General features: G+C 39.6%; 1 protein-coding gene across 1 annotated transcript in view; it reads left to right on the top strand.

The window, feature by feature from the left end:
- The first annotated feature begins 2573 nt into the window (after window positions 1–2573).
- The window catches only part of LOC118251447 (interleukin-6 receptor subunit beta-like), a 32504-nt gene continuing 15521 nt past the window's right edge, over window positions 2574–19556 (top strand). Inside the window, exons 1-7 of the mRNA XM_035553552.2 lie at window positions 2574–2616; window positions 2840–2890; window positions 10041–10152; window positions 14278–14444; window positions 15563–15702; window positions 16510–16651; window positions 16807–16889. Of these exons, the coding sequence (XP_035409445.2) occupies window positions 2574–2616; window positions 2840–2890; window positions 10041–10152; window positions 14278–14444; window positions 15563–15702; window positions 16510–16651; window positions 16807–16889 (738 nt within the window). The remainder of the gene's footprint in view (window positions 2617–2839; window positions 2891–10040; window positions 10153–14277; window positions 14445–15562; window positions 15703–16509; window positions 16652–16806; window positions 16890–19556) is intronic.

The following is a 19556-nucleotide window of genomic DNA, read 5'->3' as shown; positions in this document are numbered from 1 at the left end:
TTGAATTTTTTGCAGTATGCATGAAACAGAGCAACTGTAGTCAACTGAAACTGAACTTTTTATTGGAGAAATGGCAAGCTAATTTAGAGCAAAAATACACATACTCAACCAGATGAAAATGAAGACCTCAACAACTGCTTGCAGTTCAGAGAAGGTAAGACTGAATACGAATGAAATATTCCTTTGCTGGTGCAATATTTCTGCAGCCTACATTCTGCTTCAGCTGCCTGCTGGATTCTGGGTGTGCTTGAATGGGGTTGCCCGTCCCATATGAACAAACAAGATTTCAGACCCCTTCTATTTCATTAGGATCCATGGGCACTGGTTGCAAAAATGTACTCACAGGCTCATAGCCTGCCCCATTCTCCCTTTGATGTGCAAGGGTACAAGAGAGTTTCACAGGTATAAAGCAGGATGAGGGGTCAGCAGGGTGTTCCTGACTGTGCTTCTGTGTCTTGGGAAATTCTTTTTCCTTTGAAGTGTAACAGTTAACAGCTGTTGAAGTTGGACAGAGTGCAGGGAAGGATTCTGTGGGGTTTTCTATTAATTCACATGATGTAATCCAGGCTAAATGGAAGAGGTTAAGATTGCATTCGGGGGAGACCGAGAGCCTGCGTTGTCTTTTACAGCAGAACTTAAATAAGCAAATGACAAGTGAAGAAAAACATTGAGAGAAATCCAGTACCACATCTACAGTAAGGTATAAGTCTAGGTCTGAGAAACCATTTAAGCCACAATTGGAACAAAGTTGGTGGTCTCTTCTCGTCATTACTGCACTTTTGAGCATATCACAGGAGACAGCATAATTTATCGTGGTCTGAATAACAGGAAAATTTAAGGCATTTACAATTCTTAGACAAGTCCATGGCAGTAAAAGAGTTGAAATATTAAACACATGAAAAAGTGTTCCTATGCAAAGTTTACCTTAAAAGTAGTAGTTCAGCTTTTGTTTTACATTACAAAGGTTACTATGGCAACTGGATGCCTGATCTATAATCAAAAATAGGTTCTTATTCCTATGACAAATCTCAGTTTTTGAGATTCTTTCATCTATTTTGATTGACAATGCATTTTCCGTACTTCTTACAGTTGATTTTTTTTTTCTTTAAATGGAAGTAATGTCCATACTGAGACCTAGAGATCCAGCAACACTCATATGGACTTGCTTTATTGCATTTCTTTCCCTACAGTGTGTTCTTCCCTAATTCTATGCATGCTGAATTCAATTTCCTGCTGTTGCACTGACTTACATGGTTTTCATCTGGGATAGGTTACTTCAAATGTGATTATCCTGATCACTTCGAATCAAGGTACATAGTTCAAGTAGCGTTCTCTATCCCTTGACCTCCAGTTTGCTCTGAGTCTGTAACTCTGCAAAGCACTATCAAAACCTCCCTCACCTATGACTTGCATTGTGTCTTTGTCACTTTTTCCTTCCTGCTCATAAATTACTACTATCCTCGCTCTGTTCTTTGTGGGAAGTGTTGTCAAGGCTGATATTTGGATCAGATAAGAGGGACTTTGACCCTGCATGCACAAACTGTATCTACCGCCCCTCAGCATTTTGAAGCTTACTCCCAAGCCCAAGCAACCTAATTACCAGGAAACCCCCTGTAACACCCAGTAGAATTCCATTTCTATTTTATGAATGTGCCCTTCAAAAATCTGATAAGATATAGCTTGTGCATTAGTCACATGCTCCCACTGTAGACTAGACTCATGCCCATAACTCTATCTTTAAGATGATTCATTTAAAATAGAATTTTTTGTTGCTATTCAATACTCAACCTGAAATATGCCATAGTTGCCAAGATAAGCTAATAATTTGCCTATCACCAGGTGGGTTTGAATCCAGACTGCTTGCAGCTATTTGAGTACAGAAGGGAAATTTCCTACAGTAGTGAAATTTTCTGAAAATTTCCCTTTACTGGTTTAGCCGCAAGAGCTATGGTGGTTCTGGAGTGCCCAGAGTTATTTTATATGTTCTCTGATCAGACTTTATGGATGTGGACCTGATTTACAGCTATGGTGACTTTTGTCTACATTAGGGCTCCCCATTTTGCTACCAAAAATGAAGATACAGCACCTCTGCAGTGGTGAATTTATTTTAAATGGAAAAAGAAGGCAGAAAGAGAAGATAGGCAGGGTCTGCTGCTGCTATTATTTCTACAGTGTCTAATCATTCGTTTTAGAGTAAGTCAAATACTTTGCCTTGCTTTTTTGCACATTGACATTTAGTATAGATTTTCAAAGAAGATTAAGCTTAACCTAAGCTTAACTGGGTTTACACTGCTGATATCGTAGACACCTTTAACAATCTCGTTTTGACTTCTTGTACACACCAAGGAGGAAAGCTTCTGTTTTTCATACAGGTGAAATTAGAGTTTCCTAAATATATTTATTAACTTGGAGCCCAAATGTCCATTACATTGTCATTAACAAGTGGGTTAGTTGTATTCAGCCAGTAAAAGTATAGGGAGTGGAATGGAAAGGAAAGTTGAAGAGGAAGTATGAAAAATAGACTAAAGACAGTGTAACATTGATGATAATCATTATGCTTCTTTTCAGAGAAGATGAAGAACTCTCTGCTCGCAGCTATCTTTTTATTTGCAACAGGTGAGTTTTCATTTGATGCATGACTTACTGCTGTTTATAAATACTAAAAATTCTTAACACTACTCAAAGGCAAGGATGTGACCAAAGTCATGACTGAATTAAGTTCTCTGGGTAGGAGAAACTGCACTCAGCAACAGTTTATTTATTTTATTTTATTTTATTTTATTTTATTTTATTTTATTTTATTTTATTTCAGTTAAATGCATTCTTTTTTATACCCTAGATTCCTGTAACTGCTTAAACTTGGATTTTCCATTGTGCAAGCAGCTTCCAGGTGGGTAAATATATTTCACATAATATCTACTTAATTGTAAAGATGAACATTCAGATTTCCTATAATTGTTGAAGGAAATCTGCCAGCTGAAGTGATTTGGGTTTGAAATATTGACATAGGGTTGTTTGGCTGAAATCCAGCATGTAGAAGCTGTGAATTTCTGACCCTTTCCCAAGGCCCAGGTACTCATTACAGGGCTGCAGGCACAGGGTCTGTCACTATTTCTTGTTTCGACGGGCCTCCTAGTGGCCTAGTCAAATGACAATAGAATATATGATGTTTATATTGACAAACATTTATGGTTTAGATTTAACTAATACATTACAGTTAATGGTGAAAAAGAGCAAACACTTACCAATGGATGTCAATTTCACAGCAGCTGGTGGTCATGCTGGATTTATTGTAGGCAGAAAAAATCCTACATGCTAGGATTTTTTCTTGCTAGGAGCCACAGCAGGGAAGACAGTTTTTTACTACACAGTGGCACTGGATGAGACAACATCAATATGACTGCATTTTTCTGAAATTAGCTATGCATAATTATCTAGTTCTTGCTATTACTCCATTGGACTAAAGCATTACTGAGAATACCAGAAAAAATTAGAAGAAAACCATACGTACAGGAGTGCAAAAATTGAGCCTTGTTTGTTTGTTTGTTTGTTTTAAAGAGGAAACTGGATTGTGATTTTTTGGTACAGGGGAAGTTTTTTGTTTGTTTGCACATCTCAGAGTGCAGTCTTGGCACAGGGCTAATATTCTAAGGTGAAGAAGAACTAATAATACATACATTATTTAAAAGGAAGCAGTACAGTAAAACCAAAATGGAATGGGATAAAAACAGTATGCACATGTGTACCCACAAATATAGGACAAGTGAAAAAAAACGTGGGTAACATAATATGTTCAGCTGAAGAGTGTAGTATAGGACTTTACAGGACTTTATGGGACTTTGTAGGACTTTTTTAGTACATCAGCCAGGGCAGTGAGGGTGGGGTATGTTAATACACTCTTTCCACACACAGAAGCTACTATTTTTGCCTTGGCTGTTTTTAAACTGTCTCATAGAGAAAGCCATTTTATAGAGAAAGACATCTATTTTATTTTTTTTACTTTTTTTGTAAGACCAAGAGCATGAAGAACAATACAAGCCCCTATGCTTCTGTAAGGAGAAACAGGTCTGCAGCACTGTGGTCACCACATGGGTCTCTGTTAACAGAAATGGTTTGGGAAGAAGTTAAAAGGAATTCATTAGAAGGGGGAAATGTTTCCATTTGATTTCATCTCTCCAGAACTGTTATTTCACAGTTTCAGAAGCTGTATGTTACAAACATACTGATGTGAAGTGTTATAGCAGTTCCAAAAAGGTTTTGTTTCCAGTTGTTAATTTAAAAGAAAAGAAGAATTACCAAGTCAACGAAAGGCTCAATTCAGAGTAAATGAGGAGAATAACGTGAGAGCAGTTGCTACTTTCTCCAGTTCTTAGAGTACCATATCAAGAGTGCAGGTGGCCAAGGTTTGGTTTGGTGATTGGACTAGGAAAGCAAAGAACTAAATAATTATTCACATTTGCTGTAGAAACAAGGAAGACCTGATCTCCATCTTCCCAAAAAGGAAGCTGCACACACCTAGACTGGTGCAGCAGACTTTAATTAGAAATGCATATTTCTTTTGGTAGGAGAAAGGAGGTGTCATGGGTTGGAGGTCTTAAGTCTGAGCCATACTAACATACTTTCTGGTCCAAACCAACTGTTAATTTAAATATACGGCTGCCATCCAAGTGATGATAGGCATACCAAGGACACTCTGTAATTCAGGTTATAGGAAGAAATCACTCCGAGTGAGGAAAAGAGGAGGACTGCTCTTTTACAGCATAATTTGGCAAGGGTGTTCTGAGGAAACAAGCAGGAGGAGTTGGAAATCGTGGTGCAATTAGAAAAATATGACCTGACTGCTATCACTGAAATGTGGTGGGATGGATCACATAACTGGAACACTGAAACAGAGGGGGCTTTGTTCTGAAGAGCTACAAGCTCTTCGGAAGAGATGGGCAGGGAAGGAGTGGTGGGGGTGTTGCCCTCTATGTTAGGGAAGATATTGATTGTGAAGAGATGCCTCTGAGAAACAGCCATGGATAGGTTGAGAGTTTGTGGGTAAAAGTTAAGGACGACACCAAAAAAAAGGACAGCTTGTGGATGGTGTCTACTACAGGCTGCCTGATTAAGAAGAACCTGTGGATGAGGTTCTAGTAGCTTCAGCTACTACAAGCATCACATTTGCACACTCTTACCCTGATGGGGGACTTCAACCACCTGGATGTCTGCTGGGGAAGCAGCACAGCAGGCTGTGAGTAATCCTGGACCCTCACAGAGTGCACTGAAAATAAATTCTTCATCCAGGTATTAGACAAACCAACCTGCGAAGCGTTACTGAACGTGCTGCTCACCAGTGCAGGCAAACTATTTAAAGAGGTTAAGATTGGAGGCAGTCTGGGATGTAGTGACCATGCCCTGGCTGGGTTTGTGATCTCAAGATATATGAGCCTTGCAGAGAGCAACGTTAGGACCCTGAATTTCCAACAAGTGAACTTCCAGCTGTTTAAAGGCTGAGATCCCCTGGAACACCATCTGTGGGGACTAAGGAGCTGAACAGAACTGGCAACTCTTTAAGGATGTTTTTCTTAGAGCTCAAGTTCTCTCCATCCCCCTGTCTAAGAAAGCAAGCATGGAGGGCAGAAAACTGGGATCCCATTTTTAAAAAGGATAGAAAGGAAGACATGGGGAACTACAGAGTCTCTACTCTGTGCCTGGGAAAATCATGGAACAGATCCTCCTGGAAGCAATGTCAAGGCATATGCAGGACAAGGAGGCAATCTGAGAGAGCCAGCATGGCGTCACCAAATGTAAATTGTGCCTGACCAATCGTGTGGCCTTCTGTGATGGAGTGACTGCATCAGTTGACAAGGGAAGACCGACAGATGTCATCTACCTGGACTTCTGCAAGCCCTTTGACCTGGTCCTACATGACAACCTGATCTCCATATTGGAGAGAGGTGGGTATGAAGGGTAGACCATTCAGTGGAAAGGAATTGGCTTGAAAGTCACACCCAGAGTGTGGTGGTCGATGGCTCTATGTCCAGGTGGAGCATGGTGACGAGTGCTGTCCCTCAGGAGTCTGTCCTGAGACTGACGCTGTTTAATATCTTTATCAACAACATGGACAGTGGGATTGAGTGCACCCTCAGCAAGTTTGCAGATGACACCAAGCTGAGTGGTGCAGCTGATACATCAGAAGGAAGGGATGCCATCCAAAGGGACCTGGACAGGCTGGAGAAATGTGCCCATGTAAACCACATGAGGTTCAACAAGTGCAAATGCAAAGTGCTGCACCTGGTTTGGGGCAATCCCAGACACGAGCACAGACTGGGAGAAGAACTCATTAAGGGCAGCCCTGCGGAGAACGACCTGGGGGTTCTGGTGGACAAAAAGCTCGACATGAGCCAGTAGTGCACACCCGCAGCCCAGAAGGCCAACTATGTCCTGCATTTTCAGAGGGTTGTGCTTAGTGGTGCAGTCTATTTGGAGGCCTGTAGCTAGCGGTGTTCCTCTGGGGTCAGTACTGGGTACAGTGTTGTTCAGCTTATTCATCAACAACCTGGATGGTGGAATGGAGTGCACCCTCAGCAAGTTTGTTGATGACACTAAGCTGGGAGGAGTGGCTGATACCCCAGAGGGCTGTGCTGCCATTCAGAGGGACCTCGACAGGCTGGAGGGTAGGACCAAGAGGAACCTCATGAAGTTCAACAAGGGCAAGTGCAGGGTCCTGCACCTAGGGAGGAATAACCCCAAGCACCCGTACAGGCTGGGGGTTGACCTGCTGGAGAGCAGCTCTGCAGAGAGGGACGTGGGAGTCCTGGTGGACAGCAGGCTGACCATGAGCCAGCAGTGTGCCCTTGTGGCCAAGAAGGCCAACGGTATCCTGGGGTGCATTTGGAAGAGTGTTGCCAGCAGGTCAAGGGAGGTGATCCTCCCCCTCTACTCAGCCCTGGTGAGGCCACACCTGGAGTGCTGTGTCCAGCTTTGGGCTCCCCAGCACAAGAGGGACATAGAGCTACTGGAGTGAGTCCAGAGGAGGGCTACGAAGATGATGAGAGGACTGGAGCACCTGTCTTATGAGGACAGACTGAGAGAGTTGGGCCTGTTTAGTCTGGAAAAGAGAAGACTGAGGGGAGACCTCAACAATGTGTATAAATATCTGAGTGGAGGGTGTTGAGAGGATGGAGCCAGTCTCTTTTCAGTTGTGCCCAGCGACAGGACGAGAGGCAACGGGCACAAACTGAAGCACAGGAGGTTCCGGATGAATATGAGAGGGCACTTCTGTGCTGTGAGGGTGACAGAGCACTGGCACGGGTTGCCCAGAGAGCTTGTGGAGTCTTCTTCTCTGGAGATACTCAAAACCAGCCTGGATGCCATCCTACACAATGTGCTCTAGGTGATCCTGCTTGGCAGGGGCATTGGATTAGATGATCTTTAGAGGTCCCTTCCAACCTTGGTCGTTCTGTGATTCTGTGATCTAGGGCTGCATCAACAGATGAGTGGCCAGCAGGTTGAGGGAGGTGATTCTGCCCTTCTGCTCTTGTGAGGCCCCACTTGGAGTGCTGTATCCAGGTCTGGGGCCCCCAGCACAAGAAGGATGTGGATCTGTTAGAGTGGGTCCAGAGGAGGGCCACAAGGATGATCTCTCTCCTATGAGAAAGGCTGAGAGAGTTGGGACTGTTCAGCCTGAAGAAGGCTCTGGGGTGACCTTATAGCAGCTTTAAAATACTTAAAGGGGGCTTATAAAAAAGGTGGAGAGCAACTTTTTGCTTGGGCAGACAATGACAGGATAAGGGGGAACAGTTTAAAACTACAAGAGTGGAGAGATAGATTAGATGTTAGGAGGGAATTCTTCACTCAGAGGGTGGCGAGGCGCTGGCACAGGCTGCCCAGAGAAGCTGTGGATGCCTCATCCCTGGAGGTGCTCAAAGCCAGGCTGGATGGGGCTTTGGGCAGCTTGGTCTGGTGGGAGGTGTCCCTGCCCATGGCAGGGGCTTGTGACCAGATGGTCTGGGTCTGGATTCCAACCCAACCAATTTTGTGACTCTATGAACCTGGGTGAATCTCTGAACCACAACCATCCTGTATTACCAAGTCCAGAGACACACATATTTACTTATCAAAGAGCAAACCTTTATTGTTGAAGACTAATAGGTCTAATGGCATCTTATTAAACCTCTTAGATGTAAGGAACACATGGCTCTACTTATTAGGAAAAAAAATCATTATCACATTAAATATCCTGTACATTTTGAGATCCTTATCTACTTTTCTGAAGAGAAGAAAAACCAACACATTTTATTTCTGTATCTCTTTTAAAAAGTGTGGGTGGTGGTTTGAGACACAATGGCTGATTCTTCTGAACTAATAGTTCAGACGGTAAGACACAAAGCAAAAGGAGAACAGTCAGATTTTATGATTAAAGTTTCTGACAAGAGATTTCTGAAATACTGAAATTAGCTTTACCACCAGAAACTAAAAGATGAGATCCTTTAAGAACATCATCAGTTGTTAATTTCTCTTTGGGTAAAAAAAAAAAATTTAAAAAATCCAAAAAATAAACACAAGTTGTTTCGTATATAAATTTGTATTCCTGCTTTGTAATGTGATCTTTTTGAGTCTGGTAGCATACAATATTCTGTTGTTCTCCAGCAATTATTCTGAACTCTGGTTCTCCAGATAGAGATGACTGATAGTTTTAGAGTAATTCTGGAGTCTAGTCAATCAGTTCTGTTGTTGATAATTATTCCTGTGCTATGGTGATATAATGCTTTGCAAGAAACTCCCCAGTAATTCTTTCAGTTTGGAAACTGTGGAAATATCACGTTTGCCCTCAGTGATAATCACCGAAAGGAAGCCACTCTCTCCCCCCGACTCCTCCTTAAAATTAATTATGCAAGAAATTAATTCTTGCATGACTTTCTAAGATGTTTCACAGGGATGTGTGAGGTCTACGAGATCCTCAGGTCTGGCCTATGATTTCCAAAATGTCTACAAAATTCTGTTTAGCTGCCAATAATCTGCTCCAAGCAAAGCTGTTGCCAGCTCCAGTTTGTAATTCTGCTGAGGAACTGTGCCTCCCCTCCATGCAAGGCCGATGCTCCGTGTTCTGCAAGATTTCCAAGCCATAGTGACTCCCCTGGGGGATGTGTTTTGCACCATGGATCTGGAGTGACCCACCAGAAGCCACTGCCTTGCACAAATTCCAGAAAACACTTGAGCAGTGGCACACAGCTGCTGCTCTGAGCCCGCTGCATCTGCAGAGACACTGAGAGCACAAAAGGCACTAACTGCCAGATCAGGAAGGTGTGAAACTAGAGCAGAGCAGAGGTGGGAGATAAAAATCTAAGGTCTGTTAGCAGAGAGGTACTAACAGTATTATCGTCTGCTATAGGGAAATTATCTTGCAATAACTTTCCTCAAAGTTAGCAAAACAGGTTATCAGCAGCTGGAAGTGCTTCCTTGTATGTATGGAATTAGTTCTGCCAGAGAGTGCTTCCAGTAGGATAAAGATATTCCAGTCAGAATTGACAAAACAAAACAACAACAACAAAAACAAATCAACAACAACAACAGTTTAACCAGTTTAAGCTTTAAATAAGTGCAGAGGCAAACTGCAAGCAAGATGTCAGTGTTGTAGGAGAGAAACACAGTTCAAAGGTGTAACAACACCAAAGCCACAAGAAAAACCATGGCAAGCATTTCAGTACTACATTATTTTGCAAGTAGTAGCTGGTAAAGGGAATGCAAAACATTGGAACAATTCTCGGTTTTCACTGCCATGTAGGAAAACTAGTTTTTCCTTGGAAACATTGCAACTCATAATGTTTAATCTCTCTAAATGTTTCTGTCCCTTGTTCTGAGCATTAGTGAGCTGCTTGCCTTGAGAATAAACATGGTATAAGGGTTCACACAGCTAGTACTTATTTCATTGCACAAAGAATGTAACTGGTTTTATTTTTTTTTTCTTTTGATTCTCCTAGCCATCTTGTACTTTTTTGATGGTAAATAGTTGCTTGTGATGGGTGTTTTCCAATCCGCATGTTTTCATTTTGCAGACTGGGACAATGAATTGATGTGCTACAAAGAAATAAGTGAGGATCTAACTTGCACCTGGTTGCCAGCACCCAGTGCTCCAAATACTGTTATTTACAACTTATTCTTAAAATGGTAAGTCTAAAAGTTACTTCAGAAAATGAAAAGCTCTTATTGCTGTTTGGCATTATTCTTACCTGCCTGAGATGTGTTCTGATGCATTTCATCCCATTATAGGTTGTTACACAATACTGATCAAAATCTTTCCTCACACCTCATATTGATTTGGTAAGAGCTGCACATTCCAAACTGTAAGGAGATTGACATTGGCAAGCACACACAGTGCCAAGCAGAAGCTTAGATTAGCTTAATTGTCAATGCAGAAAGAGCTAGAACCTCTGCTTGAATGGAAAATACATACAGAAAAATCTGAAATAGGTGCATCGATTCAACAATTGCTCTGTCCAATCTGAGGAAGAGTGATTTACCTCTTCCTAATTTCATGAAAGGTGCCTGGCAAAGCTACTCTGGATCAGACTGGGAGGACCTCAGCAGCAACTGTGCTTACCTGTCTTTTTCACTGATTCATTAAATTTTGATCAAGATTAGACCCCTATCTTCCCTCCCTGTTTAAAAAAAAAAAAAAAAAAAAAAAAAGATAACAGAGCAACTTTGTAAGTCGGTAGCCCTATTGCAGAGAAGTGAAACAAGCTCTTCATACCAGTAATTTTTTTCACTGTCCACTGAGAACATGTAAATGGTCTTGCAAGAACCCTCTTCCCACCCAGTAAATCATGTTTATCTGAGAAGCAATTATTTCTTCTTTCTATAGTTTGCTGGTCATTAGACATCTTTTAATGCTTCCAACATGTCTGTTTGAAAAACTATTTCCACAGATCACATTAATTGTTTCTATTTTTGTCTATTGGTTTGCACTGAATATTCAACACTAATACACACATTATACATTATATATTATATTAAGCCACATATCAAATGAGATATTGGATGTGGCATGTATGAAACATAGATTTTGAAGTATTTTACTGCAATTTTGAATTATCAAGTTTAATAGCTGGAATTAACTTGTAGGTGTTAATCTCATAATATGGGTATCTTCAGTTTTCATGCTCCATTTTTTGAGGAAGTTAAAACAAAACCCATGTAAAATGTAGATAGGCAGATTAAATCAACATCTGCACAGTGCTTTTTTAAAAAGAACAATGCAGGTTGCTGTCTCAGTACCTTCATTACAAAAGGGATTTTCCTCATTTTATATCTACATATTTGGGATCTCCCATGAGATTAAGGGCATGTTTAGAAAGAGAGAACTGAGATCAGAAGGCACAATCTGTGCCATGAGGCCATGTCGTGGGGTACACAGGTTACAATACTGTATGCTGTTGGCAAATTCTGATACTTACAGCTGATTATGTTACCACATAACACACTGCTCTTTGCTCTTTGCATTTAAAAAAAAAAAAAAAAAAAGAGCTGTGGTCATGAGCATCTCCTGAAGCTAAGAAAATGTCACTACGCTGGCAAATTCCCCAGGGTGATCTGCACACTGCAGACTAGCAAGGCAGCCACCTCAGGGTGTGATTACTCTCCCTGGCTCCATCAACACTTTCCCACTGGAGGTAGCAGCAGGTGCCAATTTGCAATAAGTACCAAACTTCACTGAATTTGCTGTCTCATCTCCTGTGTCTTCCAGGAGCACTGATTCCTTGGAAGGGGAGAATCACCTGTGAAACAGCTCTCCTTCTACAGAGATGCTATCAGCCAGAGTATTTGTAATGTCATTGCTCTTAACTCTCCAGCCAAACTCAGACTGTGCTTTTCCTAGGCTGCAGAGTTGATGTTATGAATGGAGAACTGGCAGTAAAATAGTGAAAGAGAAGGTGGGCAAGGAGGGAAACAACTGCCTCACAGAGTCAGAGATTTTCCCAAGCCAGAGCCAGGACCTGAACCTCAGTCTCCTAGGCTTCAGCCTAGTAATCTTCAAGAAAATCTTCTTTTCTCCCTATTCATTGGGCTAGAAGGAAAACAAAATGCATTTGAAAGGATTTTTTGCTTGCCTAGAAGAGGACATCACCTCAATCTACAAATAACATTAGTTTGACACTGAATTTTTTCCTTGTCCTTGCTTTTGATTTAATTGTCAGGAAAAAAAGGATCAAGGAAAAACTATTCCACACAAATGTTCAAACCAAGCACTCAAAACCATAGTTTGAAATATTAATGCCTGATTCACAACACGGATGGAGCAGAAGATGGGGGAACCTTCAAGGTTTTTTTTGTTTGGTTGTTTTTTTTTGTTTGTTTTGTTGTTGTTGTTGTTGTTTTTGTTTTTGTGTGTGTGTGTGTTGTGTTTTTTTTTCCAGTTATTTAATATTCTATTGTGATCAGCACATTTAACACTTGAAATACGTAGGTAGGCGATTAGTATACCTACACATTTGTTTTTAAGAACATTGAATTGGCACAGCTTTAGCCTTGAAAAATCTGTTCTGTGTGTGTCAGAGAGTAAATTGTAGAGGGGGGTTGTGAGAGAAAGCCTAGATAGAACAGGAACAGCCTGCCATTTAAGTCCTTTTCATGAAGGAAACACGACTGAATGGTGAAGAAACACCAGAATAAAGTCAAATCTTTCCCCTTTAAGTGTTTATTCATTATCCCCATCCCTGCTGTTCTTTACATATTCTTTACATTCACATGCTAGTCCTAAACCCTCTACTACCCAAGATAATGTTTTTATGGCAATTGGTTACATGTAGGACATTGTCAGAACTTCAGTTTTCACTACAGATCACTGGAAAAGGCCAAAATCTCAGCTGGCTTCAGCCAGCCCAGATAGCAAGAGGTTTCCTCTCTAATGGAACTACAAGGACAATGTATATTGACACAGGACTGGCTCTAACACGTGCTATTCCCCCTGCTGTTAACTGCCCCAGGTGATCCTCCTTTGAGCAGTAATATTGGACGAGATGATTTCCAGAGGTCCAATACGACCTCAGCTGTTTTGTGATTCTGTGAACTGTGGACTCCTGTCTGCATTAAATGGTTTTGGCCAAAACAGTGTAAAGTGCCTAAAGGGCTCCAAATAGTTCTGGACAGTCCACATACCTTATGGCCACTGAATTTGTTTAAATTTATAACAGAGAATTGGCCAGCTATTGGATCTGGGTGAGAATCAAGGTGGCATAAAATATCTTTCCATTAACTAATCCGAAGCACATAGTAATTACGGAAGTCATTTATATAAAAAAGTTTTACTGGACAGTCACCATGAGTTGGAGGCACTTTGTATCTTGCAAGTATATTCTGTACATGGTAGACTTACCCTGTTAACTTACATTTTCTGTTGCATCTTCAACCATTACACAAGGCTGAGGAGGGGGAAGACTTGAAGATTTATTTGAAAAAACTGGAGGTATTTTCTGCTGCTAATGAATTCAGTAAAATAAGGAATTTGTAAACAAAGTCAAAGGACAAGGGAGACTGAATTTTTGCTTTAGTATTGTTCTTGAAAGAGCGTTCTTGAAAGCAAGTAACTGAGGATGAGAGGAGTACCTGCTTAGGCACCTCCCATGTAGATATTGCAGTACCTACAGGAGTACTGAATACTAATGTAAAATCTGAGGAATAGGGTGTTTGTCTAGGAGGTCCAACTTTTAGTGACCTTCAAGCAGAGAAATCCTCTTCCTGGATGAATGTTGGAACTACAAACACACTGAAGCATCAGGCACCAGCAACTGTGGGTGAAAACAATGAGATTTCTCAGACTTCCTGGGCCATTTTCATACTTAGGTATATTTAGGAGAAATCTACAGGTCTGAGGACTGAGGTGGCATTTAATTATCTATGTCTTGTTCCTGTAAAGCATCAGACTTTAGTCAGAAGACACGCATAACACCATAACACACCACGTTTTTCATACCTTTGTGGTAATTCAGATTCATTCAAGGAATTTATGTATCTCCATTGTAGGTGGCAAGTAGATTTTATGAAGTAATTTCTAACCTAAAGTTATACCTTCTAAATGCTATTTACATTCAATTTTAAGTACAAGAAGGCCATACAGATTTTGTCTTGTATCACTCTGTGTATTACAAATTTAAAGAATTTAACAGTTTTCCACCACACAACACAGATTTGCAAGTTTAATTTAGCTAGAATTACTGGGGTACTGGAATTACATTTGCTGTTTCAAGTTGCTCAGAAAAGTTTGGTCTTCATTTTGATTCCTCTTTTGTGAAGGGAAAGAATCAATAAACTTTTCAAAGCAAATACGTCGTCACCTTCCATCACAATAGAACGAAGGAATCTCTACATGCAACGCTCTGCATCTATTTGGATAGAAGTGAGATATGCCCATGACAGCTGTGTGAAAGGAAAGAACATCTCAGTTACACCAAGCAAAGCAGGTACAACATCTTCATGATTTGTATTACTTCACCATCCAGCTGAAACAGTGGTAGCATTTTCTTCAAAACTATTTTCGAAATAGTAACTCCTGATATACACGTTCTTTTCACTAATTCAGAGCCTTGCAGTTCAGCTTCTTTGGATGAAATCTTCATTCTTCATTGAAGTCAATTGCAGAAGTCTTTTTTTTTTTTTTTTTTTTTTAATGGGAGCAGGACTTTAAAACATTCGCTAGATTATAAAATACTTATATGCCCAAAAATATATACTGATAATATCTTTGTGTACCATACTTCACCAGCTTCCTCTGCTCTCTGGTGGTTTTCGTAACTTCTTTAGGGGTATAAAAAGAGCAGGCTGACTCAGTAGCAGGCATTTAAGGAATTCTTGCTATAGGACGTTAAAGTTTTAAGAAATCTTTTCAAGTCTCAGCTATTTTCTCAGCCTACTTGCCTATTACACAGTACTTCAGTGGATGAATGAAAAAAGAAATCCTATGAACTATGCAGTTTAGATATTTGTTCACAGATTCTCTAGAGTACCAAATCACTGAGAAAACTTCAAGATCTTCCCAAAGCCCCACCTTCTCAGAGTAACTATATTCCAAGTAAAACAGTGCTTCTCACCACTGACAGGCACTACCAGTACAACCAAATTATCACTATGACCTCCTTGGGAGACTTTTGGCCACCTTGCTTTTATTGGAGGGGAAACAAAATGTATTTACATTTAAAATTATATAGCTAAACGCAGTTGCTGAAACTGGAAGCCATTAAGTTCTGTAAACTTATCTACAGAACATGATTTTAGGTACTATTGACATTTTGATTTTGCATTCAGACTCACTCAGAATAGCACCTGTTTAGAAAAAGGGTCTTCCTGATATCAGGAGAAGCATTCACAAAATAATTGCAGGGGGAACAATCCTATTTTGTTGATGCCATAAAGATTTAGTAATAATTTATTTCCAGTCTTTTAAAAGTCTTGCAGTGTTCAGTATTCTAAGCCAAGTCTTACATTTTATTTTCAGTGAAACACACCAACACACCTGACACATAATTACCAAAGCTTTCCTGCTTCTCTTGTATTGATAACATCTGCATATTTCCCATTTTAGGGAAGTGCTTGACACCATCTAACATAAATGCTCATCAGATCACAAACCAACTGATAATAAAATGGGACATGCCTGCAACTCCTACACAATATGAACTGAGATACAGAGAGGCACTCACAGAAACCACTCAGTGGATGCTGGTAAGCATTTCCAGATGCCAATTACTTGAGAACATAAGGTGACTTACCATCAGCTCAGCAGTACATAGCACATATGGCAGCATGTAAACAGGATGCTACTGAAAAGCACAGAAATAGGGATAGCGAGAAAGCATAGCGTTCAGTTTGAAGGCAAATCTCACAAAGATCTCTTAGTTTTGTTCTGACAGATCCTGAGCTGTATGGGAGAGACAAATTAATAGTTTAATACAGAAAGAGAAAAAAATAAAAAAAAAGGAAGAACACTGTGTTACCTGGTAAATTAACCAGACAATAAGACGCAACAATCAACAGTGGAAAAGCTGAGGATCTACAGAAGATATCAGAAATTAGATATAATCCCAAGTCCTGGTTATACATTAAGTGATGGGCCATATTACTTACTTTGCTGGTATCATTACATTTTCAGACTTATCAGAGACCAGGTAGCTGTGATATTGTTCTTCAGAACACCAGCAAGTATCAAAGCTAAGTAACTGATAAGTTTTCAGCATATATGCCTAATCCATTTTAAAAAACAATGTTTAGACCTACACTACTGCTTACATGTCCTGGCTGAACAGAGTTAGATCATGAAGAAGAAAGTATAATCTTGAAAGAATGAAAAGAAGTTGGCTAAGATACGTAGCAATTCTTCTTTTATGATGGGGACTGCTACTTTATTCTGCAGTCAGAATAATGGTCCTTGACTGAGTAAACAGTTAATATAAGACTATGTTTTATTATGTTTATAAGACTATGTCTTATGTTTTATTGCTGCCACATACATTAAACATCATTTGTTTTTAGGTGCCCATAGAAAGCAATGCTGTCAACATCACTATTTCAAATTTAAATGCTACATCTTCATACATTGTTCAGCTCAGATGCATAGCCAAGGATGGTCTTCACTGTGTTTGCATTTGGAGTAGAGAGATTTTGGTCCCTCACAGTAAGTGAAAGATGGTTTCACGTGAATAAGCGTGAGTGTAAAAGCCTTTTCCAATTTCATATCATAGGAAATAACATTGTCAGATACTATTGAAAACATGAAGATCAAACTGATTTATATGAGTGCATGTCTTCCTATTTTCCCATGTTTACCAGAGCTCATGAGCAAGCCAAGAATATCATATAATGCAACTACAGAAATCTCTCCAGGCAGAAGAAATGTTCTTCTTAAGTGGGAGGTAATGTTCTTTTGAGTATGGGTCCCTTCTGTTGTATCCATGCTATTCATTCATTACTTTATAGGAAGAAAATAGTCTTTCTCATTTTATTGAGGCTACAATGTACAAAGAAAAAGCATTGAATATTGAACTTGTGCTTCAGGATTCACTGAATTTGTGTGGTTCTGTGCCCGGTGCTAGAAATTAGCAGGCAAAAACTATACCATTTTATAAACTATTTAATTTTTTACTTAAAATTATTAAAACAGCAATTTCTAGACTCAAATCATTGACTAGAATTAATATTCTTTCCAGCTAACATCAAGAATTGGTGTGCCTCAGGCTTGTTTTAGAATTAAGCTTTTCTTGAAAGATCCTTGTAAGCCTTAACATGTTCAAGCAACATACATTGTGTTTGACATGTTCCTAAGGAACATTCATATTCTCAATAGAGACCAAAACTTTTCAGAAAAGCACTTAGTAAGTCTACTAATTTGCTAATTCAGAAGTGCAAATACATTATAATCAGGAGAGAAAAGGAAAGAAAAGTTGTTCTGGCTTACAAGAACATCTAGCTTCATGTTTCCCCTAATGATATTTAAAATTGACTTTACAAGTGAGAGGCTTCCCCCCTTCTGTAGCAGGTGGCATTACCAGCAGACTGACTATAGTTTATCAGTCAATTGAACCAGCTGAAATTCTCTTGGCAAGAAATGGATAATTGACAGTCTTGAATTCACATTTAAGGGGCCCATAGGCAATTTTGTTGAGCAAAGTGTACCTGCAGGTTTTCACGTGGAAACTAAGTCTGTGTAGATGCTGAGAGAAGGAACATCTACAAACTCCCAGAAGCTTGCCATAGGGAATGTCTAAAGCAGAAAAGACAGAGACTGGCAGAGTTTTGAAATATCAAGAAAATCTGGAAAGTTTTGTAATTACCCCCTGTGGCTTTTTGTAAGGGAAAGAAAAAATAGCAGAGGAAGTAGACACCTACGCTTCTGATTGGGATGAGATATCCCTTCTTTTCCTTTATCTCCTGAGAAGAAGGCAAAGCTGCAAAGTAAATGATTCATTTTGAGATAAAGAAGTGGATTGTACATGCCAATTTAAATGTTAAGAAAGCATTCTCCACTAAAGTGCTTTAAGTAAAAAATATGTACATTAAATATGAGATCAAGGCTAGCACTTTCTTTCAGGAAATCTCTTGTACTAATCTAGTATATCAAATAAGATTCAAGTCCAGATGGCTTCAGCAAACATCGAAGAGGCAGAGCGAAGGAGTATACTCAATAATTAACATGGTAAATAGAGAAAAAAAAAATCTGCTGCCTTACTTGTTTAAGCCAATTTGAAATAAACAAACAAACAAAACAGCTTTGAAATGGTAGAGACTAGCCATAGGTCCTCTGTTCTTGTTAATGTTCCAATTAATGTTTCTAACTCTGTAAGCTCTACAGAGTTTGGACCAAAAGACACAAGATAGATGGCTTCAGCTCTGAACATCCAGCCAGGCATTACATATTGCTTTCCTCACTGGAAGTAACATAAGACCTCCTTCTGCACTGCACAGTGCTTGGCTTTTCCAGTCTCATGTTGTTAATTTAAGAAAGTTAGGTTCTGCTTGTTTCTTCTTGTGTAACAGACCTCATATGCAACATATTCTAGGAATTATTTCTCCTACACACAAATATTTTCCACTTTCAAAGTCTGGTGAGAGAAGCATAATGCTATTCCCGCAGCAGCTTCATCAGAGCTTCAGATAAGGCCACTGGTTCGTCCCTCCATATGCTGGGATAAACTTCGTTTCCATTTTAAAAACTTCCACCTCTAGCAGAAATCCCTATCAGCATGTATGTCTTTGCCTTTTAAATTTGCTGACCATCATCCCATCTATGTTAGTCCAAAATTATACAATTATTTCACTAAGATAACTTGACCTCCTAGCTTAGTGTTTTCTTTATATTACTAATTCACTGCCACGTTGACTAAGAAATAATAGACACACTGGACATCAGAAGCAATTCTTGCACAATTCCCAGACTTCCTTGTATTTCTTTCAGTTTCTATCTAGACTGCAGTGGTTTGAATTTCTGTCCACTCATTTTCTGATCTGTCATGAAGATTAATACAATAAAATAATGAGTGAACCATCATCACCTAAAAATTTGTATCAATAGATATGTAACATGTTCCAAAGTTGTAGCATAATTATCAGCATTTATCCTCAAAGAGACTGGATGTCTAACAGAGTCTAGTAGATGAATATTCCCAGAGGCATAAACTTCAATTCAACACCTCTTGTTAACTTTCAGATTCCTAATTATGAGGGGTATATGTTCCAGTGAAATGTAGAGAATGTTATGGCTGCTACACCAACTATTGCTAGTTGGATGCACATAACTAAGATCCCAGTTAATCAAAACACTTAAAACTTTGCTTAAATCCTCTCAATTTAAGAATGCTCTTAGTGTTAAGAAAATACTTTGCTTAATTGATTACTGAGAACCTAACTGAAATACTATTATTTTATCCCCATTATCAAATCTGACATTTTGTTTATACAATTCCATTGCTCTTGATTTTCTACACAGGACATAACATTTATAAGATCATAGAATCATAGAATATTTGAGTTGGAAGGGACCCACAAGGATCATGAAGTCCAACTCCTGGGTACCCAAAGGACCA

This window comes from Cygnus atratus, chromosome Z, assembly GCF_013377495.2.
Source record: "Cygnus atratus isolate AKBS03 ecotype Queensland, Australia chromosome Z, CAtr_DNAZoo_HiC_assembly, whole genome shotgun sequence".
Classification (NCBI taxonomy): domain Eukaryota; kingdom Metazoa; phylum Chordata; class Aves; order Anseriformes; family Anatidae; genus Cygnus; species Cygnus atratus.
The sequence above is the reverse complement of the archived record's forward strand: the minus strand, read 5'-3'. Positions and strand labels throughout refer to the sequence as shown.